Source organism: Manacus candei, unplaced genomic scaffold (assembly GCF_025592945.1).
Source record: "Manacus candei isolate 608988 ecotype Guabito, Panama unplaced genomic scaffold, ASM2559294v1 h1tg000005l, whole genome shotgun sequence".
NCBI lineage: Eukaryota > Metazoa > Chordata > Aves > Passeriformes > Pipridae > Manacus > Manacus candei.
In genome coordinates this window covers 12,847,465-12,870,158 of record NW_026138053.1, presented here as the reverse complement: position 1 = coordinate 12,870,158, position 22,694 = coordinate 12,847,465, and the positions used below count along the sequence as shown (strand labels likewise).

Below are 22,694 nucleotides of genomic sequence, written 5' to 3'. Positions count from 1 at the left end.
GGGCCTGAGAGCATTGTCCAAATTCTTCTTGAACTCTGTCAGGCCTGATGCTGTGACCACTTCCCTGGGGAGCCTGTTCCAGTTCTCAACCACCCTTTGGGTGAAAAACGTTTCCCTGATATCCAACCTAAACCTCCCCTGACTCATATTCCTGCCATTTCCTGGTCACCAGAGTGAGGAATCAGTACTTGCCCCTCCACTTCCCTTCGTGAGGAAGTTGTACACTGCGATGAGGTCTCCCCTCAGTCTCCTCTTCTCCAGGCTGAACAGAACAAGTGCCCTCAGCTGCTGTCCATAAGGCTTCCCATCCAGAACCTTCACCATCCCCACGGCCCTCCTTTGGGCGCTCTCTAATGGCTTAATGTCTTTCTTACATTGTGGTGCCCCAAACTACACACAATATCCAAGGTGAGGCCGCCCCAGAGCGGAACAATCACCTCCTTCGACCGGCTGACGCCCCTCAGGGCCCACAGGCCGTACCGGGCGGGACGGGCGCTCTCCGCCCCTCGGACGGGCGGGACGGGCGGCCCCGGCTCCGCCCCGGCGGGAGCGGTGTCGGCGGGCGGCGAGGCGGCGTCGGGGCGGTGAGTGAGCTGTATCTGTGAGTGAGCTGTGGCGGCGCCGGCCGGGGCGGAGGCGCTGCCTGGGGCCTGTCCGTGCCTCGGGCCTGAGGGGGAGGCGCCCCGGGGCGGGCGGGCCTGGCCCGCTCCCAGCCGGGGCCGCGGTTGTGGCCCCGCAGAGCGGCCGATGCCGGGCCCGGGGAACACCCCGGTGACCGCGGGCCTGTCGGTGAGGGCCGGGGGTCCTGGTGCCCGGCAGGTTCTGGCCTCTCCAGCTCTGTGCTGCAGGTTGGAAATACGCGTGGGTGGGAGCCTAAGTGCAGTATAGAATGGCTAAATGGTAAAGCTGCTCTGCGAGGGGGGAAAAAAGTAAACCTCCCCCCCCAACCTCATCACTCTCCTCCGTCCATACGGTAAAATTTATTTCTCTGCACGCAGTTTTCTCCTTTGCTTGTAGATTATGGGAGAAGAAAGGACAAAATGTTGGCTACTACGATAAATCTTTCACAGAGAGCAGGTTTTACGTTCAGGGATTTGAAGTTCCTGAGAACAGTGATTTTGGCAACTGTTCTCTTGGCTCGATAACTCATTTTATCACCTGTAGATGGTAAGGGAAAAAAAGTTCTGGAGAGGCCTCCATGGCAAGGTGGCACCTTTTTATCTCTAAGGCTTTCATCCTCTAGACAGTAGGAAGAGACAGTCCTTCAAAGGCTTCACAGCCTTTGGCTGAGATGCATTTGGTCTTTAGTTTCAAAGGAGCAAAATTAAATAATTACAAAATTATAACTTTCCATAAAATGTCCTGGTGGTTCAGCAGCATCTGAGGTCGGGGTACTGTATGACCAGGAGATTGGGCAGCTGTGAAGGGAGCATAACAGTCTACAACTCAGAGGTTGTATCTGTGCTGGAGCAGTTATAAAGCACAGCATGAGCTAAATGATTGTTAGGACACAGATGCATTCATACAGTTCCCATGACAAAGTCTAACTGTATCTTCCAGTCTAGTTCAAATCACCAAACCTGAGTTTAAGCCAGATTAGCAACCAGAATATGTCTTCTTCCCATTCCCATTAAAAAACATTTACTGCACTGACGTTTCTGATAGCTTTCCTTGCTTCTCACTCCCCTAAAAATACAGAAAGCTGCAGGAGTAGTAATTTGTTATCCTTTCTACCCTAATGTGTTAATTTTCCTGTTTTCTCTATGGGTATGTAAGCCTGAATTCCAGGTATGCTGAGTTAGAGCATGAATACTTCAGAGCACTGAAAATTAGAATGGGAGGAAAAGTATTCCTTACTGTTAATTTCTGAGTTTAACAGATATGAGTCTTGGCCAGAATGCTGGTGTCTGACTCCAGGATTGAAAAAAGAAACATTAATAGGATCAAGAGAGGAAAATACCTTTTCATTCCCCCACAAAGATCAGTGCATTTTCTGTGTTGGAAGAACTTTACCAGTTTTGAAGAGAGTTGAGACAGGGTTTGCATTGCTTCTGTAGCTGCCTGACACTGTAACTTTCCTGAGCTGGAATAAATGTTGCATCTTGATGAGAAAACCTTAGCTTAGGACATTATAAACCATCTCATTAACGTGTTTTACACATACTTGGTTGTTGCTGAAACACATACAGCAGTAATATTTAAGAGTGCACTCATCCTAAAAGTACCAGTGAATAATTCTTTTGAGCCTGTGATAGGTTTTAATATGTCATAGACAATTACAGAGGGAATGTATGAGTCTGGGCAAAAAAAGAGTAGGCCTTTCTTTCTTTCTTTTCTTCTTTTTTTTTTTTTTTTTGAGATCAATGTAGGAGAGTATCTGGTTATGTTAAGGAGGCCTTTCCCTTTACTCCCTAGAGTAGCTTAAGTGGAAATATTCAATTGCAGATGAGGGAAGAGGTATTTTGGAAATAAAAAGTCCTAAAAGTATTTTAGATGAGGCTTTTTCATTTGATGGTCAGTAGTTGTCTCTGAGTGCTCTTGAGTCTGAACAAATGCTGTTCAGCATTCACTGGAAAAGTGTCACAAAGATTGAAACACAGTGGGAGAAATGTTACGTGCTAGTGCCTTTTCTTACTGAGGCTCCTCAGCAAAGTATTGTTTCCATTTTATGCTCCCCATAAAGTTTTCACAGTTCCTACATTTTGTGGTGTTAAAGGTGGAGATATTTTTTCACTTCAGGTATTTTAGGTACTTGCAGAGATTGGCCACACCACAGTGATACAGGTCTGCTGTGGCTCATGCAATCTTGTGGTTTTGCATGACTGCCTTGTGTTGAATAATGGTTCACAAATACCACACTGCCTTTCAGTGCAGCCTGGCACTAATGCTGGAAATATTTACAGCTGTTAATAATTTTTCTAACAACACTTGCAAGTTAGTTTTGCATGTAAGGCTTGCAAGATTTTTATTTAATTTTTCTATTCTCAGTACGAAATGAAACAGGCAGAGATATACATGTTTGCCCCTCAGTGCTAACTAACTACTGCAAGCATTTGCAGCTGAAAGAGCAATGCTGCCTTTGGTATCACCCTGGGGAATAGCACTATTATCATGGTCACATTTTAAGTTAGTACCAGTATGTTACATAAGTAGTTTTTGTAAGGTTGCACAAGGAGAGGAATGAAGACCTTCAGAATCTTTTTGATTTCACGTAGTTATTATCAAAGATTATGGTGAATATGCTAAGTGGTTATATTAGAAGTATCTTAAAATGGATTTACAGGTCTTTTTAAAACAGATATATTTCTTTTGTGTCTTTCAGAGTATCTGCAAACTAGTGTCAAAGATTTAGTTGCTGTTTACTTTTGTTAGTCCTCAGGCCAGCAGAGTTTCTTCTTGTAAAGGAACTACAATTGATTACTTGCAGATTGCTAAATGCAATGGGATTACATAGGTATTTTTGAAGGTCTGGTTGAGTTAGCTACAACTCAGTACTGTGTGAGAAAGACCCTAATTTCAGAATTGAGACTGAGTTAGTAGCACCTGGAACAAGACAAAGACAAAACCAGCATACTTTTAAAGCTTAAGTCATTCAATGAGACATCCTTAAAAGGGAGTGTTGATTGGCCTTTTCTATTAGTTTGTAAGTGTAAAGAACCCTTTTTTTTTTGTTCTCTTCACCTTTTCAGGTAGGAAAGTCTGGGTGGAGCAGGAGTTATCCTTTAATGAGTAAACTTTGGAAAACAAAGTTAATAATTATACTGCTGTGGCTACTGTGTTTCTCACATAGATCTGTGGGTTACATGCTTCTCTCTAACGTATTCCAGTCATTTTGATAATATCAAAAATGATAGTGTTAAAAATACATTCTGGAAGTAGTTGCTTGAAGTACCAGCTCTTACTTCTTTCTTTATAGTTGTTGATTAATAGGACATAATTTCTCCAGTCAGTGAACGATCTATTACTCCACACAGAACTCCTTTTCTAGCTCTCTGTGTTCTGCTGTGGAAGATACTTGATGTTTGCCAAGTCACTGTGGCAGAACTCGGTATAGCTACATAAAGTGTGTAGGCCTGCCTCTCTAGTGTGACTGGTGATCTTAATGATCCTGGTTTCAGCATACCTGATTTGAAACACTTGGAAATGGAGACCAATTTTAAAGATGTGTAGTTTTTAGGCTCTTTTTCTGTTCTGTCTGTATTGGCAACTGTAATATCAATTTTTATTACACAGACACATTTTCACAACAATTCTAATGGAGACTTTGAAGCTTGAATTTCATTTAGTCTTAATTATTGTTCAAAGAAAAGAAGATCAGTGCTGACAAAGAAAGGAAACCTTCCTTTGAGATGACATTCAGAAATATTTTGCAGCACTGTCAGAAAGTTTCATCGTCTATGGTTAGAACTGTGGCAAGAGTTTACTAGAGTTTACTTAATTGAAACAAAATCACTGGAGGGAAGAGGAGAGGCTCTTATCTTTTAAAATTGCTTAGTGATGTGTAGAAGCTCATTCCTAGAATCTGTAAGGTTTTTCAGGTCACTTATTTATTATGCAGAGATGTTTTTTGCTTCACGAAGCTTCTGTTGCCGTGGCACTAGAACATGCCAGCTACGAACAGATTTGCTTTCCAGATCCATCAAACATTCAGCCTCTGCAGTAAGTATTCCTTCAGCTTCGTAGAGAAAACTATTTCATGCAATATTTTAGAGATGCACTAATTTTGTGTCACGTAAATCAGCGTGTAAAAAAAGATGTGTATGTGGCTGAGTCTAAGTAGTACCAGTGTTATTTGTCTTTTTGAAAGACAGCCAAACATGTCATATTTAACAAAACATACACTGTAAAATTGGATTACTCTTCTAAACCGTATGTGCATCTTTAAATATATACAGTACAGATTACCTAGTCAGAATTCTCTCTTAACTCCCTTTTGTTCTGTGTTAAGAAGTATGACTTCACCTGTCTAGTTATCTTTACAGTTTTCTTCATGAGGACAAATAAAAGGTGTCCTGTGTTGGATTCCTCTGGTGTTCTTGTCACATTGATGAGGTCAGAATCAGATCTGTAGAGAAGACATGAGCAGAAAAGTATCTGTTTAATTTTATAGCTTCCTATTCTTCAAATCACAATGTATATGGTGTATTCATTACTATAAACAGCTTGAGTACAAAAGTGTACCTGCTGCATAATGTTTCTACTGTGAGTCATTTCCATTGATTCAAAGTTGAAACTTGGAGTGTAATGGTAATGCTGACATTTTCTTCTCGGAGTATGGTGGCTAGAATATGGTTTTTGAATCTTTCAGACAATAACAATAGCTGGTAGTGGTAAAAGGTGCTAAAACTCAGTTGTTTGACTCAAAGAAACAGGAGTGTCTGGGGTACTGAGGGACTATGTAATTCCTATGTAATTTTTTTCCAATATCAAGCTGGTTTACAAAAATAGATACGAGCTTGCACTTTTTTTGTTTGCCCATAGAAATAAATCTGGTTTTCTTTTTCCTAAATTTCCTTTCTCTTTTTATCTTAAAAATATCACAACTATCAGTAGGTTTTTCTCTGCCTCTATATAGAGTAGTCGTTGAAAGTCTATTCTACAGGAGTCTTCCAATACCTTAATTTAAGGTCTGAATATACAGCAAAAACATGTTCTGTTGTGGGTTTTTACTGCTTTGAGTAGATACTTTAAAGTTTTAAAAATCTGAATGAAAATAGCAAATGTCTTTGCTACTTTCCTCTTACCCATCAATTTAACAAATAAAATTACATTGCAAGTGCTTGCTTTCCAAACTGGATTGAGCAGGAATTGGGCTAGAAATAGCACAGTCTTTAAGTTTTTAGCATATCATAGAAAAGAAAAAGAAAGTATGTACAGTATTTTTTTCTATTTAGGACATCTATTAAAACTCTTGAGCTAAATTATGCCCCTCCTCCATCCTTGCTAAAAGTTTAGTGGCTTTAGATAATGACGAATGAGAATTTAGGATATTTTTGTGTGTTTTCGTGTTAATCTGAATTCAAGCTATTATGGAAGCTTTAATGAAAGAACATGTCTATAATTTTGTGTAACTACTGAGTTCAGCTGGCAGTGGTGTAACTGAGAAAGCATGAAAGAGGGTTTGTCATGCAGAATCCAACAATATTGTACTTTGTCTTTCTTAACAAAACCCCTCTGTCTGTATATTTTGATCTTGCAGACAATGGCCTTCAGACACAAAAACACAAGACGAATTGAAGGCCTTGATAGCAATGTGTGGTGAGTAAAAGGAAAATATCTGCAAAGTTCAGAAAATGTCTTTGGCGGATGTATTTCCTTTCCAAATTGATAATAAGGTACATGGCAGTTGCTATCTCTGCTGGAATAAATGTGATACCTGTTTAGAAGCAGTGAATGAAATTCAGTTAAAGGTGTGATTAATTGTTATTTTTGAGTTGTAAATATTAGGCTTAGACTTCTCTTCATCCAGTAAACCACATAAGACAAATATAACTCTTGGGCATGGTAGTTTAGCTGACTTTTAAATTTAACTGTTGATTCTGTTGGGTAATGTATTTCCAATACATTTGATTCGTGTTTACCAAATAAGTCAGATTTCTTTTTAAAGCCATTATACTTGTCTTTATAATTTAGTTCATTATTTTTAATACTTGTGTTTCTAGGTATTAAATTGGTCTTAAAACAATATTGCCATCACTAGTAAATATGGAATTTTCTTAGGTGATGAAAACACTATTATGGGCTTAGATTAGTTATATGTATATATGTACGTGTGCACATATACACAAGGTACTTTTATCATTCAACTTCCAGCTAATTTTTTTAGCAATGTGTTTTCATTTTTGACAGAACTGTTATGCTACGTGGAGGGGTTTTAGTTTAGTTTTGGGTTTTTTAAAGTCTTGTTAATATTTTGGTAGGGAGGAAAGAGTAAAATGTAAAGCTGACTTGTGAAGGGAAAAAGGAAAATCTGTTCAAGAATCCTAACATTCATATCTGGCAGGCTACTAGGAACAGTTAATGAGCAGTCTAAAGCAGTCTGTTGCCTAAAATTAAAAAAAAAACCAACCAAAAAAAACACTCAGAGGTGTCTGAGTAGTTTAAATGGCACCTTCACTTGATGGAATTTAGCCTTGAAATCATTTAATGTGCCTGGTGTTCCATTTCTGCCTATATCCAGAGTAACTGTGTGTTTGTACATTTGCACATCTGAGCACAGTTCTGCTGGCAGAAAAGTTATTCTGTGGATGGAGAAAGACAAATGTTTTCTTGGGTGCCCTGTGACCCCTGTGGTTACTTACCACTGTCCCAGCCCTCAGTTCTCCATGTGAACACTCTACTTAAACCCATTTCCACTACTGTGAATTTGTCCAAGTGAAACACTTTTTTTTGCCTTTTAATCTTAAAAAATGAAAAGATAATTTTATTTGTTATGTTAACTTTAAGATGTTTTTCACTTTAGGGTTGAATTTACAAAAGTGGCAGCAGATCCCTCTATCGTTAATCTCGGTCAAGGCCTTCCTGATATATCCCCTCCCAGCTATGTGAAAGAGGAGCTGGCAAAGGCAGCAGCAGTTGACAGATTGAACCAGTACACACGAGGCTTTGTAAGTATTGTGGAACTGAAGGACCCAAGTTCAGTGGAGAATGGGCCACAGGGGAAAAAAATTGACTTTGCTTTAAACTGGTTTTTATCTGTAGATTGTACTGTTATGTTCCAATCTAAGTTGATCCAGTAGCCTTATCTGTTATTAATGAACTTCCTCTGTGTAGGCTTCTTCAAGGCAAATCCCTGAGCTAGAGCAAAATGGTGGAGCACATCTGGGATAGACTGTCTCTGAAGAGTGAATTCACAGTTTAAAGATGATACATTTTACATTTACCTCTGTGTAAACATAAATCAGACAGTATAATTGTAGAATGAGAGAGTAGCACTTGAGACAGACTCTACAATGAAGAAAAGATTGACCCATAGCATTTAGTAGATTTCACTGGAGACTAGGAAGGGATGAAAAGAGTAAGTTTTTGCCCCCTGGAAGATAGTTACTACACATTCTGGAAGTTGGCTTGTAGAGTTTATGTCTTGAGCTGGGTGTGAGTGTATGGCATTTATGATTGTCCAAGGCAGGATATTCCAGTGACTATTACTGTTTTACTATGACCACTTCATTGTTTGGTTTGCCTATCTTTTATTTCGTGGTAAAGATAGACTATATTGCCCAATTGAGAATTGTGTGTCAGGATTGCTACAAGACCCTAAGGCATCTATTTAATATTTTTCTAGATGACCATGTTATACAACAGGGATATAAAAGCATCTTACAGACTGGTAAGCCAGAAATTGTGTTGGTAGTCATGGCATCACTGTGTACATATTCCAAGATAACTTTTTCACTATTCTCTAAGAAGTTGATGGGGAGCAGCAGTGGCCAGCAGTTCCCTGAAGGACAAGCTATCACAGTGAGCAGGGCAGAGGTCTCACCAGCCAGGGCCCAGTCCCACAGTACCTGAGCAAGACAGCCCCAGAGATGGTGGCTGAGGTCACCAGACAAGCTTGTGGTGGTGAGGTGGACCTGAGAGCAAGCCAGGAATTCAATCCACAGTTCAGGCCCAGCAATGCTAACCATGGATAGACATAACCCAGTGATCACTTTACCAGCTCATAAGAAGAGAATTAACTCTATCCCAGCTGAAACCAGGCCAAGTCTACCTTCTGAGGAAGATTCACAGGCTGATTCTCTAAAACTATTTGCAAATCAAGCATAAATACGCATGCAATTCTTCAGTATTTACTTTTATCACTTTGTTCTTTATATCCAAATGGTTTGATAATTCCCATGATAATGATGAATGTTGGAAAATATATTATACTGTAATAGTACTTAAAGAGGAATTTTTACCAGTATTCCCATCTTCAGCCTTTGTACTTTGTCTGCAAACTTCTACACTTCTAAGGTTTTTGAGCACAAGTGTTTGTGGTAGCAGAGGTGGGAGGGATGAGAACGAATGATCTCTATCCATCTGATAATTGAGCTCTCATTGACTGTAGGGCTGTGGCCTAATGTGATTTGGGTGCTGTAGCATTCCTGTCTTGGCATGACATGGCAAGAAATGGCTGTCACTTGAATCAGCAATGACTTGTAAGCTTAATTTATGGTAATGTTTTTGTTTACAGAAAGGTTCATGATTTAATGCCTTGTTTATAGAGGTATAATGTTCAATATTTTAGAGGATTTTTGTTACATAGTTGTGTTTTCCCAAGGAGCTGTTCTCTATTTCTACCAAGTATCCCAAAAGAAAAAAGATTTTTACAGCAGGAATTCTGCAGTTTTCCTGAGTAAACAACATTGTGTCTTCTTATTTCCGTGTTGTATATGATCTTTGTTGCATGTTTATTTTCTTGTTCTTTGCACATTTTGAGAAGAGTGTGTTAACTGCTGTGTCCCTGGAGGGGACACAAATGGTGAATAGTGCTCTGAGATTTGGGATGTGACCATATGAATCATTATTCTGATTACAGTCCTGTTTATTAGCAGTATATAAACAGAATAAAAATATTTCCCTTGCACCAAATACTTTTTAGTTGAAAGATAAGGAAGAAAACAGAGGGAGCTGAAAGAGACTCAAAAGGAGTGTGAGGGTGAATTGGTGTCAGAGTATTCCCTTCTCTCCTCCTATCTCTTGTCCTAGCTCTGGTATAGGCTACCTGGTGCTACTCTGAGGTGTGATAATACAACAGAAATTAAAAACCACCAGATAGAAAAAGAATTTCCTAGTAGATACAAATAAATTGAAAGCACTCTTTCCTAATGTGCAAAAAGCTTAAAACTTGCTACCTGCTAACAGCCATTAACACTGAGAGCTTATGTCATATTTTTCTATTTCAAAATGTACTGTTTTGATATATGTGGAAAACCCCCAAAGACAGGCTTTGTACATTGTTGGAACACAGCAATCAGTTACATTTGTTTGCTTTGAACAGGGACATCCATCGCTGGTGAAAGCCTTGTCTCAAGTGTACGAGAGAGTTTGTGGAAGAAAGATTGATCCTCTCACAGATATCCTGGTGACCGTGGGAGCTTATGGATCTCTCTTTAGTACAATACAGGCATTAATAGAAGAGGGAGATGAAGTAAGTTTTTATTGGAAATATTCACACATACTTGCAGAAATGGGAATTTTCCTGTTTTCTTATTTGTCCACTTTTAAATATAAGTTAATGTTGGGGCTTCTTTCTATCTCCATTAGTTTGATTTGTTGCAGTTGTGCACCTGACTTATGGTTTCAGAAGCTGTGATTAAGAGCATATCTTTTGGATGTCTACCTATCATTCACTAACATACAAACACCTTTCTTTCATACTTATGGTACCTGTAGCAGTTTCTTTATCACTGTTACTGTTAAGTGACACAGTACACTTTGATTTCTTACTTGAGAAAGCAACTGGGCTGTTGTCTGCAACAGAGGACTAAGGGTGGTGCAAAGAAGTGTTGATGTTTGAATGACCTTTAGGTACCATATTCTGTTTTGGACCATTGCATGGTGGCAGCATAGGTAGCAGAAAAGTCCTTCAGAGAAAGGATTGTTAGTTTACTGTACTAGCTGTGATGAGTCATCCCTTCATCATTACTGATGTCTGCCTTTTTGACAACGATACTAGAAGTCATTTTACTGAAATATTTCTATATATAGCGGAGAAAACCTTTTTGTGTTGTCATGCATTTTGCTTTCAGTGTTTTGTTTGTTTTACTTCTATATATTGCATTCTCATCTGTATCTTCCTCTTCTGTTGCTGAGGATAAAATCTGAGGACTTAAGCTGTTCTTCTGAGATTTCTACATACTTGGAAATCTTGGCATTTTATGGACAGAATTAGGGCAGCTGTGCTGTGGTTCAACAGTTTGCTGTCATTATCTACCATTTTTGCATCTTTGCCTTGCACCTTCAAATCTCTTATAGGACATAAATTGTAATATTGTAACTTAATAGTTGTAGTGTGTAACTATAGATGAACAGCCTGTGTGTACTGTCAAAAATGAGTAGTGCTTATCATACTCAGCCTGGCGGCATTGTCGTGTGATGCTCTAAAAGGAGGAATGTTCTGCAGTGTTGTATCATTATATCTGGAGCACCAGAAACATTAACAAGTTATACCACCAAAGTAAATCTGCAAATATGATGGCATCATGCATGGTAAATTCTCTGTTTCTAATACTGATTGTTGTCATTTCAGGTAATAATAATAGAGCCATTTTATGACTGTTATGAGCCAATGGTAAGGATGGCGGGTGCAAAGCCTGTTTTTATCCCACTGAGATGTGTGAGTAGCTTTTTAAAAATTATTTATCATATGAAGTTTCTCATCTGTACTCAATACAGTTTGATGAACACCTTCTATGAGATGCTTTTCTGTATAGTTTTTTGTAACATCCAATCACATAAAAATGAGATGGATGAGTGTAAGTCTGAGACAATGATAGTCCAAAGCAGATAGAATATTTTATTAGTGTTGGAGAAGGTGCAACCATGTTTCTCATTTGCTTTAATTTGGGCATTCTGAAAGCTGATTAAAATTGCTTTTTTCAGTTTTCAGTGCAAATAATGGAAGGGGATCACATATCAGTGCCATTTCTGTATCTGTTGGTTTTCAGATGATTTGATTTCTGATCCCTTCAGCAACTCCTACAATGACAGAATACAGTTACTTTTCCAAAATCTGCTTGCTAAATAAGGACTGATCATGCAGTACACATATTTGCTATATATACAAGGATTATTGTTTTGTTTATTGTTAAAAAGGACTAGTTTTGCTATGGGTTAATTGTCAAATTGGTTCTGCTGGCATTCTGCTGGCAGCTTGCAAGGATCGTTCTGGATGCAAAGTGTTGATCCTGTTACCATTGTGCAACTGGTAGCTTTGCATGGGAAGGGCTGAGGGGCTCTTTAGGTAGGACTGCTGAATGAACTCACTGAAATCAGAACAACACAGAGGGACAGAACCTCCACAGCTGCAGTGGGAGTAGGTGAGACTGTTCCTCTGGATGCCCTCCTTCTAGGGATGTTTTGAATGACAGCGTTCCTCCAAGTATTTTCTGTTTCACACCCTTGTTTTTGGTCTGACTCTCTCCCAGTCATGTGTAGGTGTCAGAAAGTTAGTGTGGCCATGCTCTATGTTCTCCATAGCAACTGGCCCAAACTTCTGTTACCCTTGTGTAATACCACAGGGACACTTGTATTGTGTAGCGTATGAATCCAGAGCCTCAGTGGTGCAGATTTTTAATTCCTTGTCTATTTTCATATGTTCAAGGAGGAGGAAGAGGTCTTGAATCCCTTCTGTGGTGATGTTCCCAGTCAGGCACGCCCACACTTGCTCTAGTATTTGGCAAGGCTGTAAACACTCCTGCCATGTGACGGGGCTTTCTGCAGCACACGCTGTAATGATCCTCAGGTGTACAACAACATCCTGGAAACCAGTTCCTGCAGAGGCTTTAAGACAGACATTGGCCAGGAGAAGACAGCCACTGTCATAATAATTTGCCTTGCTATTAGGCCTCCCTGCCTGTTCCTAGAACTGCCTTCTCCCAGGAGAGCAGAACAGAGTGGATAGGTTGTCAAGTATTGTTATGGAAGTGTCTGAGGGTGATAAGTTAGGCATCTCTCTTTAGGCTGTTGTATTCAAGTAATGCATACATTTATTGTTTGTTTTGTTTTTTTAGAAAAATAATGGAAACTCTGCATCTAGTGCTGATTGGGTCTTGGATCCTGCTGAACTTGCAAATAAATTTAATTCCAAAACAAAAGCAATTATTCTGAATACCCCACACAACCCTATAGGCAAGGTAAGAGTCCTGCTTTGACACTACTATCATTTCAAAGAATGCCTTAAATACTATAATTAATGCATTGTCCCCTACTTTTTTGTATCCCAGGTGTTTACCCAGGAAGAGCTTCAAGTAATAGCTGATCTGTGTATTAAACATGATACCCTGTGCATCAGCGATGAGGTGTATGAATGGTTGGTGTATAAAGGGAATAAACACATCAAAATAGGTACTGATTTTTTGTGGTATCTTAGAATTGGTTGTGGAATGATGCTGTAAGCTTGCCTCTCAGAGATAATGCTTGCTGGAAGGAGCTCAAACATCAAGCTTTGACTATTTAGCAATGTTTAGAGTCTAAGGAGGAGAGCCCCTCCCTTTTCTGAAAAGTGTTTTAAAGAATAATTTCCAAATAGAATTTACAACTGACTTTGGAGCAGACATGCATAGAAACCAGTTGGATTGATGCTCATAAGTCAGTTATGATCATATGAATATCCCATCCTTATTTGGTTACTTTGGGGGCCATGACAAGTATAGCTTCTGTTACAGTATGTGTATTGGACTGTGCTTTGCTAAAGGACTAATAGAAGGAACAGGGATTAGAACTTCCTTCTAAAAGTATTGCAGAGATAATCAATGAAGGAAATGGATAATGAGGAATACAATGTTTTACTCCACTAGTTATAAAAATTAAAAAGCAGTATAAAAGTCAGTGTGGAGATAGTGCATGAGCAGTGTCCCTCCAAAGTACAGAGACATTGGACATTGTATTCAGTCCAAATAGTGGACACTGGATTCAGTGAAATAAGTCACTGCAAGTGCAGTGTGAAAGCATGTTAAAGTGTTCAGGCAGAGTTGCTACAGGGGTGAAGCATTATTGCAAGAATAAGCCAGAAAAACAAACATGATGTAATGTTCCTGTCCCTCTTGTTTTATTTCTTGATCCCAGTTTTACTGAAGCTAGTGGAATTACTCCCACTGTCTCAGAAAATTTAATTTAGTGCAGGGTACTGAACTCCTTCCCCAGTTCCATAATGCTACAGCTAAGCATTTATGTAAGAGTTTCTAGTGTGGTGGTCTTAGTTTGGCTCTCCTGATGTATTTGAGCTGGCTAAAGTCCAAAATTTGTTTCTGATGGTAGCATCTTGCATGAACTGTCTGTTAAGAGGTAGTTACTGTTGTTGTGAAGGCACATTTCAGTCATGTGCAGTAGAGGCATCTAGTTGAGAATAAACAATGAAATCAAGACATATAAATATAAATTAGACAAGAAAAAGCTTAACTTTTTTCCTGGCTTTGCCACTGGTTGAATGCTGAATAACTTTGCTTCTGTGCTTCAATTCCATATTTGCAGAGTGGCAATAAAAAAACTTTCAATTAATGGGGGCTAAATCATTGTAAAACCAGAATCTTGTAAATAATAAAAAGGAAATTGTATCTAAATGACCTTGCAATACTTATTAGCTCAGCCTCACAGTTGCTGACAGTACATTGATTGTACTGGTCATGCATAGGCTATGAGTCTGTTTTGAGAGTGACCTAATTCCATGGGTGTTGTGGTTGCCTTAATAGTGATACCTTCTCAAAAACCCTAAGATATGGAAAAAGGGGAACATTTTGGGTACATTCATGTGATAGTAATTTGAGTCACTGCATCCTAGCAAGTTAGCACAGTAACTGATCATATGTCCCAATTGCAAAGTAAAATCAGTTAAATTAAAGCTTTCTTCATGAGTTTAGCAGGTATTTAGTGCAAATAACTGTCCTCAGAACCAAAATCTCTGTGGGTGGTGTAAGGTAATCCATTTTGCTTTGCAAAAGCAGCAGGTCCAAACACTCATGTTGTCAGTCACACTTTGTCTTAGTGGACAGGTGACGGATTCTTAAGAGGCAGTAACTCCACTGTTGTTGGCATCAGTATTGTCATCTAATGCTTCAAACCAAAACATGTTCCAGTTGAACAAAGGATATTCTGTAGATCAGCATAAAATATAAAAGTACTGTCTAATGAAAATGCAAGTTAAAGCCTGGGAAGTTGGCCAACTAGGTTTAGGTGCATATTTTCTAACAGATCCCATGATATCATCTTCAACTTTAGTGTTAAAAGTAGTATAAAACTTTCAGGGTAACACTGTAAACAATAACATTATTTCAGTAAAAGAAATAAGGTCTGCTCTTTTTTAACCTAAGTTGATTAGATTTCTTATTTAAGTCTACAAAAAATAATACAATAAAAATAAGTGTGTTATTTCACTATTTATAAACTCCTGTATTTCCATATTAACCTTTTTCATATTCCATTGAATGCAGTGACACTTTTTTTGTAGGAGATACTAAATGGATATTGCATCAATTTACATGTTCTAATGGTGGTTCCTTAATACAATTTAACAGGGGTTGCTAGCCACAGATCATAAAATTAATACAGTCTTTGTGCTGTCGCTGAAGCAGTTTTCTGTAGCATAGAGCACTTCATCATGTTTCTCATCATCTGACTCTGAATGATGATTAGGGTTGCACTGGCAGATTTAGAGATTGCATCTCATAACTGAGGATTCTGAACAAGCCTCTGAACAAGCTGAGTGCCATCCCAGGTAACAGGCTTCTTATATGTGTTAGTTTGCACTTCATTAGTTTTTAAATTGTAGTCAGACTTGGTTGTAGTGTATATGATGTCCTATATAGTTACCATATGGCATAGAGAATTTCCCTCTCTATTTAAAACTTGTAAAAGCTTCTTTCCCTGTGCCCTTGTGCTGCTGCTGTTGTTTGAAATGCTGTTACATTCTGTCTCCAAGGCTGAATACCTATGACTGTGTGGCAAAACAGTGTTGCTAGAGGCCATTAGTTTTGAAAGCCAATTATTTTTGCAGCCTGTGAGAGCTAGTTTGGGTGCCTTTAGGAAGTGATGTGTACTCTTGGTAGAGCTAGATAGAAGATGCATCTGTTCATATTGCCTTTTTGTTCTCAGGGTCACAGAGCAGTAAAGTCAATATGGGTGGACTAATAGGAATATCAATTTTTTTCATGCTGTTTGGTTTCTCTTCTTGGCAAGTTTGCTCAAAAAATTACAATACATGTTTTCAAATAACTGTAAAGACTTATACCATGTCTAATGCAGATAACTGCTGCAAAAACTTCAGTGTGAAATACTGTGGTTTAATTTGGAAAATCTCTGTTTGTTGGTCTCCCTAGAGAGGGGATTTAAGAATTGACAGGTTCACTGGTAGCGGTTCTAGTATACAAATGAGGTGAAGATGGATGTTGGTGACCACTGCAATTGCAACCTTGTCTAACACAAAGTCTAACTTTGTGTCTCAGACTTAAGTGTGTCTTGATTTATCTGTTTCTGTTGAAAATTACTTAAGTTAAAGAGTACAAATAGTGCTTCCAGAAGCAATATACAGAAAAAAAATTGCAAACTACAGGAAGAGACCTTTACTCTGTCATCTCCTTGGAAAGGAAACAAAGGATTTTAGTCTCCTATCAGATACAACTGCAGAAACAGAGACAGGCCTTCATGCCTCCCTTAATCCTTGCAGACATCTTTAGCTAACTGCTACTGTCAGTCAGTTCCAAGCCTGTTCAAATTATATAACACAGCATAGTTTATTTACTCACTCTGCTAGTTTGGTTCTGGGTTAGAAGTCTTAGTAATTATTTTCTTTTCCTGATGTCTAAGACAGCCAGTGACATTGACCTGGACAATTCTATTAAAGTGGGTTGCAGTGCCCGAGTTAATGTTGTGCACAGTGCTGTTGTCAGGCATCAGAAATAATGCTGTCCTCAGGTGAATGGGTAGCCACTCCTTAGATCATATCTTTCTTATGAATAATTATGCATTTTTGCTGAGGAGAACTAACGTGTAGTTTTAAAACTGTGCCTCTTATTTTCCGCCTCTTTTATCACCTTCCATTAATCCTTACCTCCTTTTCATGCTAAAAAGCATTGGCCCATATATCCTTTCTCATTTGTTACAATTGCTGAAATTTTAGAATATTCTCGTTGCTTGCTTAAGATGGTGCAATGATGTATGAACACACAGCTCTGAGCTAGGGCAGTACTACAGTAATTCTTTGGATTACATGGCATGGGTGAGTTCACCTGTACCAAATTAATTTTGTTTTATATACAGCTACCTTGCCAGGGATGTGGGAAAGAACAGTAACTATAGGAAGTGCTGGGAAAACTTACAGTGTAACTGGCTGGAAGGTAAGAAGGCTCAATATAAAAGACTTCATTTATATAAATAACAGAATGCATTTATTACACTAAAAAAGCCTCTGTTTTTATGACTTGTGTTTTGGAAGCTTCTGGCAAATCTCCATATCTCCAAAACAGGACAATATCATTCAGTTGGAGCAATTACCTGTCTTTAACACCCATGTTGTAATTATCTTCTTGTCTCTGGATTGATGTGCGCCCGTGAGGAAACAAATACTAAAACCCCACTACATTATGATTTGTTCAAAACCAGTCAAGCTTCTTGGATATTATGATATTTTAGTTTCCCAGTTTTGTGGTGATATGGTATGTTTTGAAATGGCTCATATTTCTGTAAAATATTTTGCTTAAAATGAAAAACTTGAGACACTGGCTAATTTTCATTATTTTTTAATTTTATTATGCTTGCTTTCCTCCCTTAGCTTGGTTGGTCCATTGGCCCTGAAAACCTGATAAGGCATTTGCAAGTTGTTCACCAAAATACACTGTATACTTGCCCAACTCCATTACAGGTATGTATTGATGGGGCAGAGGAGGTTGTTTTCTGGTGTAGGAAAGCTGTTGGCCTCACTGTAATAAAACAGTAATCACAACAACGAATCTTTAGTTTTTGAAATGTTAAATGGAATGTAAGAAGAGGAAATAAATTTGATCTGCTCACCAGACATTAAAAAAAAAAATCAGTCTTGCAGATTCTTTCTTTTTTCACTTGCATAAAACTGACAATCTTAGCGATTTCCTAGCAAATACAAATAAAAGTTGTTACAACGAGGTCTTGTTTTACTGAGCATTATCTCTGTCTACTAGTTTCTAGTACTTTATGATGCATTATTATCAATAATTTAAATTTAGCTTCAATTCAGATTGTGAACCCTTGTGTCAAAGACTGTGACTTCCATACACAATTAGTGCCTAGCAAAAGATTGGGTACTTTGGGTGTTGCCACAGCACAAAGTAACAAGCAAATTACAGACTTGGATGTAGCTTGTGTAATTTGTGTGCTGATTTGCTTAATGAGGGCCAGGATTGAATAAAAATCCACGTGATTTCAGTAGGAAGTGTGGGAGTGTCTGTGAGTTTACTGACTGTTCATGAGTACTTTGAACATTGGTTATGTTTCCAGGAGGCTTTGGCACAAGCATTTTGGATAGACTATAAACGCATGGATGACCCAGACTGCTATTTTTACTCACTGTCTCGAGAGCTGGAAAGCAAGCGTGATCGGATGGCTCGACTACTTAAAGAAGCTGGACTAAAGCCTGTCATTCCAGATGGAGGATACTTTATGATTGTTGATGTTTCCACATTAAGTTAGTATAAAGTTTATTAAAATGGGTGTGGAAAGTAACTATAGTTAATCTGAAAGTGCAACTTTCATTTTAAACTGTATTCTCATTTCACGTTTGCATAACGTTGTCAGAAGTATTCGCTGGGACTGAAATTTTCTGTTTGACCTTAGTGTGTAAGGTAGACTTTATGAGCTTCAGCAAAGCCTTTATGATCCTAACTACTGTTGGTGTTTTGCAAAACTTTGCCAAGTTTTTAGAGAGGATGAAGGAGGTGGATAAACATTTCTATTTTCAAAAGGTATATGATTATGAGAATGTTTGAGAGCCGTGCACCTTCAGGTCATACCATTTGTACTTTTTTCTTTCTGGTCTTTTTTTGTTGGTTTCTTTGTTTTTCTTAATCCGAAGTCATACCCTGAAGGCTCTTTGAGGCATTCTGATTTCTGAAGTGTAAAAGGCTACCGAAATTTACAAAACCTTTTGGAAATTCAGGTTATGGCAACTTTGGAGGAAGAATTTCCACAGGGGAACATTTTCTAGTTCCGCATTTTTCCCAGCTGATCTTAATGGCACTTTTTATTCAGTGAGAAATGTTTAAACACAGCTGGACCTCACAGCTTTACCATGTGACAGAAAGTTTTAGGTACTCCAGTTTCAGAGATGAGAAAACTGCAGTTGCAGGGATTATTGCAGTCCCTGCAATAAATGCCCCCTTCAGTACCCTTCACAGCCCTGATTCCTCAATAACCCAGGCTTCAAGACTTCTTGGCATACTGCATGGCTTTCTTCCAAGCTACATTTCTGAATTTGCTTTGGATGGAAAGCAAGTGCTCAGGTCAGAATGGAAAGGTTCAATCTGTTGGCCCATTTTAATTGTTATAATTTAGAAATTATATACGAAAATGAAAGCATATATCTTTATTCTTAAATATTAACTATAATAAAATGCTGTTAATGAATGCTTTCCCAGTGGAGTCTAGGAAATCTTACAACATATTTGTTTCAAATTTATTTTTTTAGATGTGGCTCTCTCTGGTGTAGATGAGAAACAACCTTATGATTATAAATTTGTCAGATGGATGATAGCATCTAAGGTAAGAGTCATACTCTGGTTTCAAAATTGCTTTTCTGTTGAAAGCAAGAGCAGTGCAACTTAGTTATTAAATAGTGTAGTAGAGATGTTCCATTCAAAATATTATTTGGTGTTGCTGTTAATTATGTGACTAAAATATTACTAAATGTGCTGAAAATGTACCCTGTAGGTCTGTGTTACACCTCAGCACTTTTCTTTTGGCATGTTTAAATGTTTGTTGAATAGAAGTACCTTTGAAATGTTTTGCCCAAGAAAAGTAATTTGAGTTTAGAAAAGCCTAGCTTGTGCATACAAAACCAAACCTTATCTTTCCATCACATGTTGTGAGGGAGAGTTCTAGAAATGGAATAGTAAAATCATCATGCTTAAAACAGATTTTTAACACATATAAATAAGCAAATGCTATTTCTATTTTATGTTTCAGAAGCTGTCAGCAATTCCTCTTTCAGCATTCTGTGGTCCTGAAACAAAGAAACAGTTTGAAAAATATATACGTTTTTGCTTCATTAAGGTAAATTTATGTCCTGAAAATCAATGCAGTGCAGAAATCTGCAAAAGACTGACTAACATTTTTCCCAGGATCTCTTGAGTTGAATGTTTTTAGGAACAGAAGGTTAGCTTGATGTAAAATTCAGCACAAAGTAGCTTCAACTGTCTTTTTGCTGGGGGACGTTACACCATGAATGTGGGTGGCATGGCTAAGAAGGGGCACTGGCAGAAAGCAACTGGATGGGTAACCATTTTTTATCTTACTGTATTGATTTTTAAAAACATTCTTGACCAGTGGTGACAGTGAAAATTAATGAGACGGGTAAACTATCAACGTGATTTCTATAATCCAGAGCAGAGATTAACTGTACAGCAGAGTGGTATGCCTCATGCCCATGCAGTGTCCAACAGAAAAACAGTAAAGAAGTCACCTTCCAGTTTAGCTCACTTGCTTGAAAATACTCAGGGTTTCACACAAGCTCCAAATTACAAAAGAAAACATGTTTTTTGTGAATTAGCTAATTTTTGCCATTTTGTGAACACCTCCTTTATATATTTTCTTTGCCCTGTTGAGTCTGTTCTTGAAAAGACTGAAAGACTTTGGGGACAGGTAGGTAAGCTTTGATATGTAAGCCCTGAGATGTTTCCCAGTTGTTCTGTAGCAGAGTCAGCATATGGAACATGTGCAAATCCTTAATTGTTCTGTGTAAAGATCAGAGCTTTAGCCTGAACTAGTAATGAAGGGGAGTTTCCCCTTGTGTTGCTTAGTTCTTTTGATGAGGTGTAAAGTCTTTGGTATAAACTCAGCCACTAACAACCAGGATGAAACTTGCTGCTTGTAAATGTGGCTTGTCTGCAATGAGCAGCACTGACCATTTTGGACTAATCAAGTTGGACAACCTGTATGACTCACCAGGTTGTAGCCAAGCCACACAAATGGCTGATGGATAGATTACCCATATTTGGGGGGATTATTTTTAAGTGGTTCACAGCATAACATGGTTGCATGGAGATTAAAAAATCCCAACTGCACACATAGGGATTAGGAAGGTATAGAGAGGCAAGCTAGCATGTCTCCAAAACAGAGCTGCCAAGTTACATCACTGCATTAATGCCAAGCATTTATATAAGTATTGCTTTCTTTAAATGTGATAGTATAAATGCTGAGAAAATGTGTTATCTTTTAAATATATATAATAAATATTTTCAAGGAATCAGCACTGAATTCTTTGTGCAGTCCAGATTTGTAGCTAATAACTGTTAGGGAAAAACTGGCTGACACGATATTTCCAGGATGTGAGTGAAACTGCCGAAGACTGATTTGGGATGATATAATCATGACTGCCTCTCTCTTCAAGAACTCCATACTTGCAGTAATAGTGCAACTGTTCCTTGTTTTGCAGAAAGACAGCACACTAGATGCAGCTGAAGTGATTCTGAAGAACTGGAATAAGCAGACAGGCTGATTTTTCTTATTAACTCTTCCATATGGTATAATTATCTAGTAGGGGAGTTTTATTGGAAATTTAAGAACAAATTACTTAATACAGTACAGAATTAATATGACATTGGAAATAACTTTTGCTGCCACCTGCTGAGGAATTAAAACAATGATTTACCTAAAATGTGTGTAATGCAACTCAGAGGTTATTTTCAGTCTTTTCAAAATAATTTACTTTTTTCCTAAAAAAAAATAAATCTATGGGGTTCACTTCTTTTATTGAAAAAAAATTGGTAGGACTCTGTGTAAAATAAATAGATGATATAGGTATTTTAAAGCTTACAAGAAAAAAGTAGGAGGTGCTTTTTTATGAGATAGTATAGGAACTAAAAAGAGAGACTTAGAAACATCATGGTTTGTGAAACCAAATAACCTGCAGTAGAGGAAGATTAAGACATGCCTCATGTTAGATAATTGCAGTGACTTTCCACATACCTGCCTACCTACCTTGTCTGTGCACAAATTGCATCAGTTTAAATAAGATGAAAAGTGCTAAGTTGCATAGTTAGTATTTTATTTCCCACAATAGTCATGTGTGCTTTAAAGCATTGAAGTAACGGCACTTTCTAAAATCTGTAGACAGTCCTGTCCTATCCATCCCTCTCTTTCAGTGAGAATAGCTCGTACCGAAGGAATAAATTTTTTCCACTGTTTTATAGTTTGGGTTTGAAAACCTGTTATTGCTGCTTATCATACAGACTAATTTTGCATAAGGATTATCTCTTGGGGAATTAAAGCCTCAACTGGAGTCCAGTGCTGGAGGGCTTTGGTTTTGCAACAGTTCTTGTGGTTTCTTCTTCTCTTTGGCCTGATGTTTGCTGCCAGGGTGGGTGCAAGGGGGAGGGACAGAAGGGGAGCTGATCACATCCTGCGGGAATGTGCAGGGTAACACAGGGAGCCCACACAAGCCAGCAGGTGTGTGTATCTGCTCGAGTCGGGCCGAGTCTGTGCAGGGCCTGTTTGCCGAGGGCTTCCGTGAGTCACAGCCGGGCTGCCCGACACCCGCGGGGCCTGCAGCAAGAAGGGCCAGGTTCTTCTCCTGAGGGAATCTGCGCAGTGGCAAAGCAGAACAGCTGTAGCAGGAGATGCAAGTAAGGGGGAACCAAACTTGTCTTTTCTTCCCCCTTCTGGGAATTGTCTCTGCTTAGTTTCAGGGCCAAGAACGTATTGTGCGCCCTATGCAAACTTGGGGCAGTTTTGCTTACACTTGTTTTCTGCGGCATTTCACTGAACTGCTGGAGTTTGCACAGGAACAGCTGACCCGGAGTCACTCCCCG

At 38.6% G+C, this 22,694-nt stretch overlaps 1 protein-coding gene across 4 annotated transcripts; it reads left to right on the top strand.

Moving 5' to 3' along the window:
* Positions 1-498: 498 nt before the first annotated feature.
* KYAT3 (kynurenine aminotransferase 3) lies at positions 499-22,073 on the top strand. Of its 4 annotated transcripts, none has more exons than XM_051802826.1 (14): positions 499-584; positions 4,559-4,659; positions 6,200-6,258; positions 7,463-7,607; positions 9,983-10,132; positions 11,234-11,320; positions 12,717-12,839; positions 12,930-13,050; positions 16,957-17,033; positions 17,468-17,557; positions 18,169-18,355; positions 19,355-19,428; positions 19,852-19,938; positions 21,320-22,073. In XM_051802826.1, the coding sequence occupies exons 2-14, from the start codon at positions 4,561-4,563 to the stop codon at positions 21,380-21,382; spliced, it is 1,362 nt and encodes a 453-aa protein (XP_051658786.1). In that variant the 5' UTR covers positions 499-584; positions 4,559-4,560; the 3' UTR covers positions 21,383-22,073. The 4 variants fall into 4 exon arrangements, with proteins under 4 accessions (XP_051658786.1, XP_051658794.1, XP_051658790.1 ...); XM_051802830.1 differs by lacking the exon at positions 499-584 and adding an exon at positions 737-848; XM_051802827.1 differs by lacking the exon at positions 499-584 and adding an exon at positions 859-973.
* Positions 22,074-22,694: the final 621 nt, after the last annotated feature.

What these genes read in the sequence shown, in the direction of transcription:
- KYAT3 (XM_051802826.1), top strand. Translation starts at nt 4,561, where the DNA reads ATGTTTTTTGCTTCACGAAGCTTCTGTTGCCGTGGCACTAGAACATGC. An exon ending in ACCAGTACACACGAGGCTTT is followed by an intron (nt 7,608 to 9,982) that starts GTAAGTATTGTG and finishes TGCTTTGAACAG; the next exon opens with GGACATCCATCGCTGGTGAA. An exon ending in ACAGTGTAACTGGCTGGAAG is followed by an intron (nt 17,034 to 17,467) that starts GTAAGAAGGCTC and finishes TTCCTCCCTTAG; the next exon opens with CTTGGTTGGTCCATTGGCCC.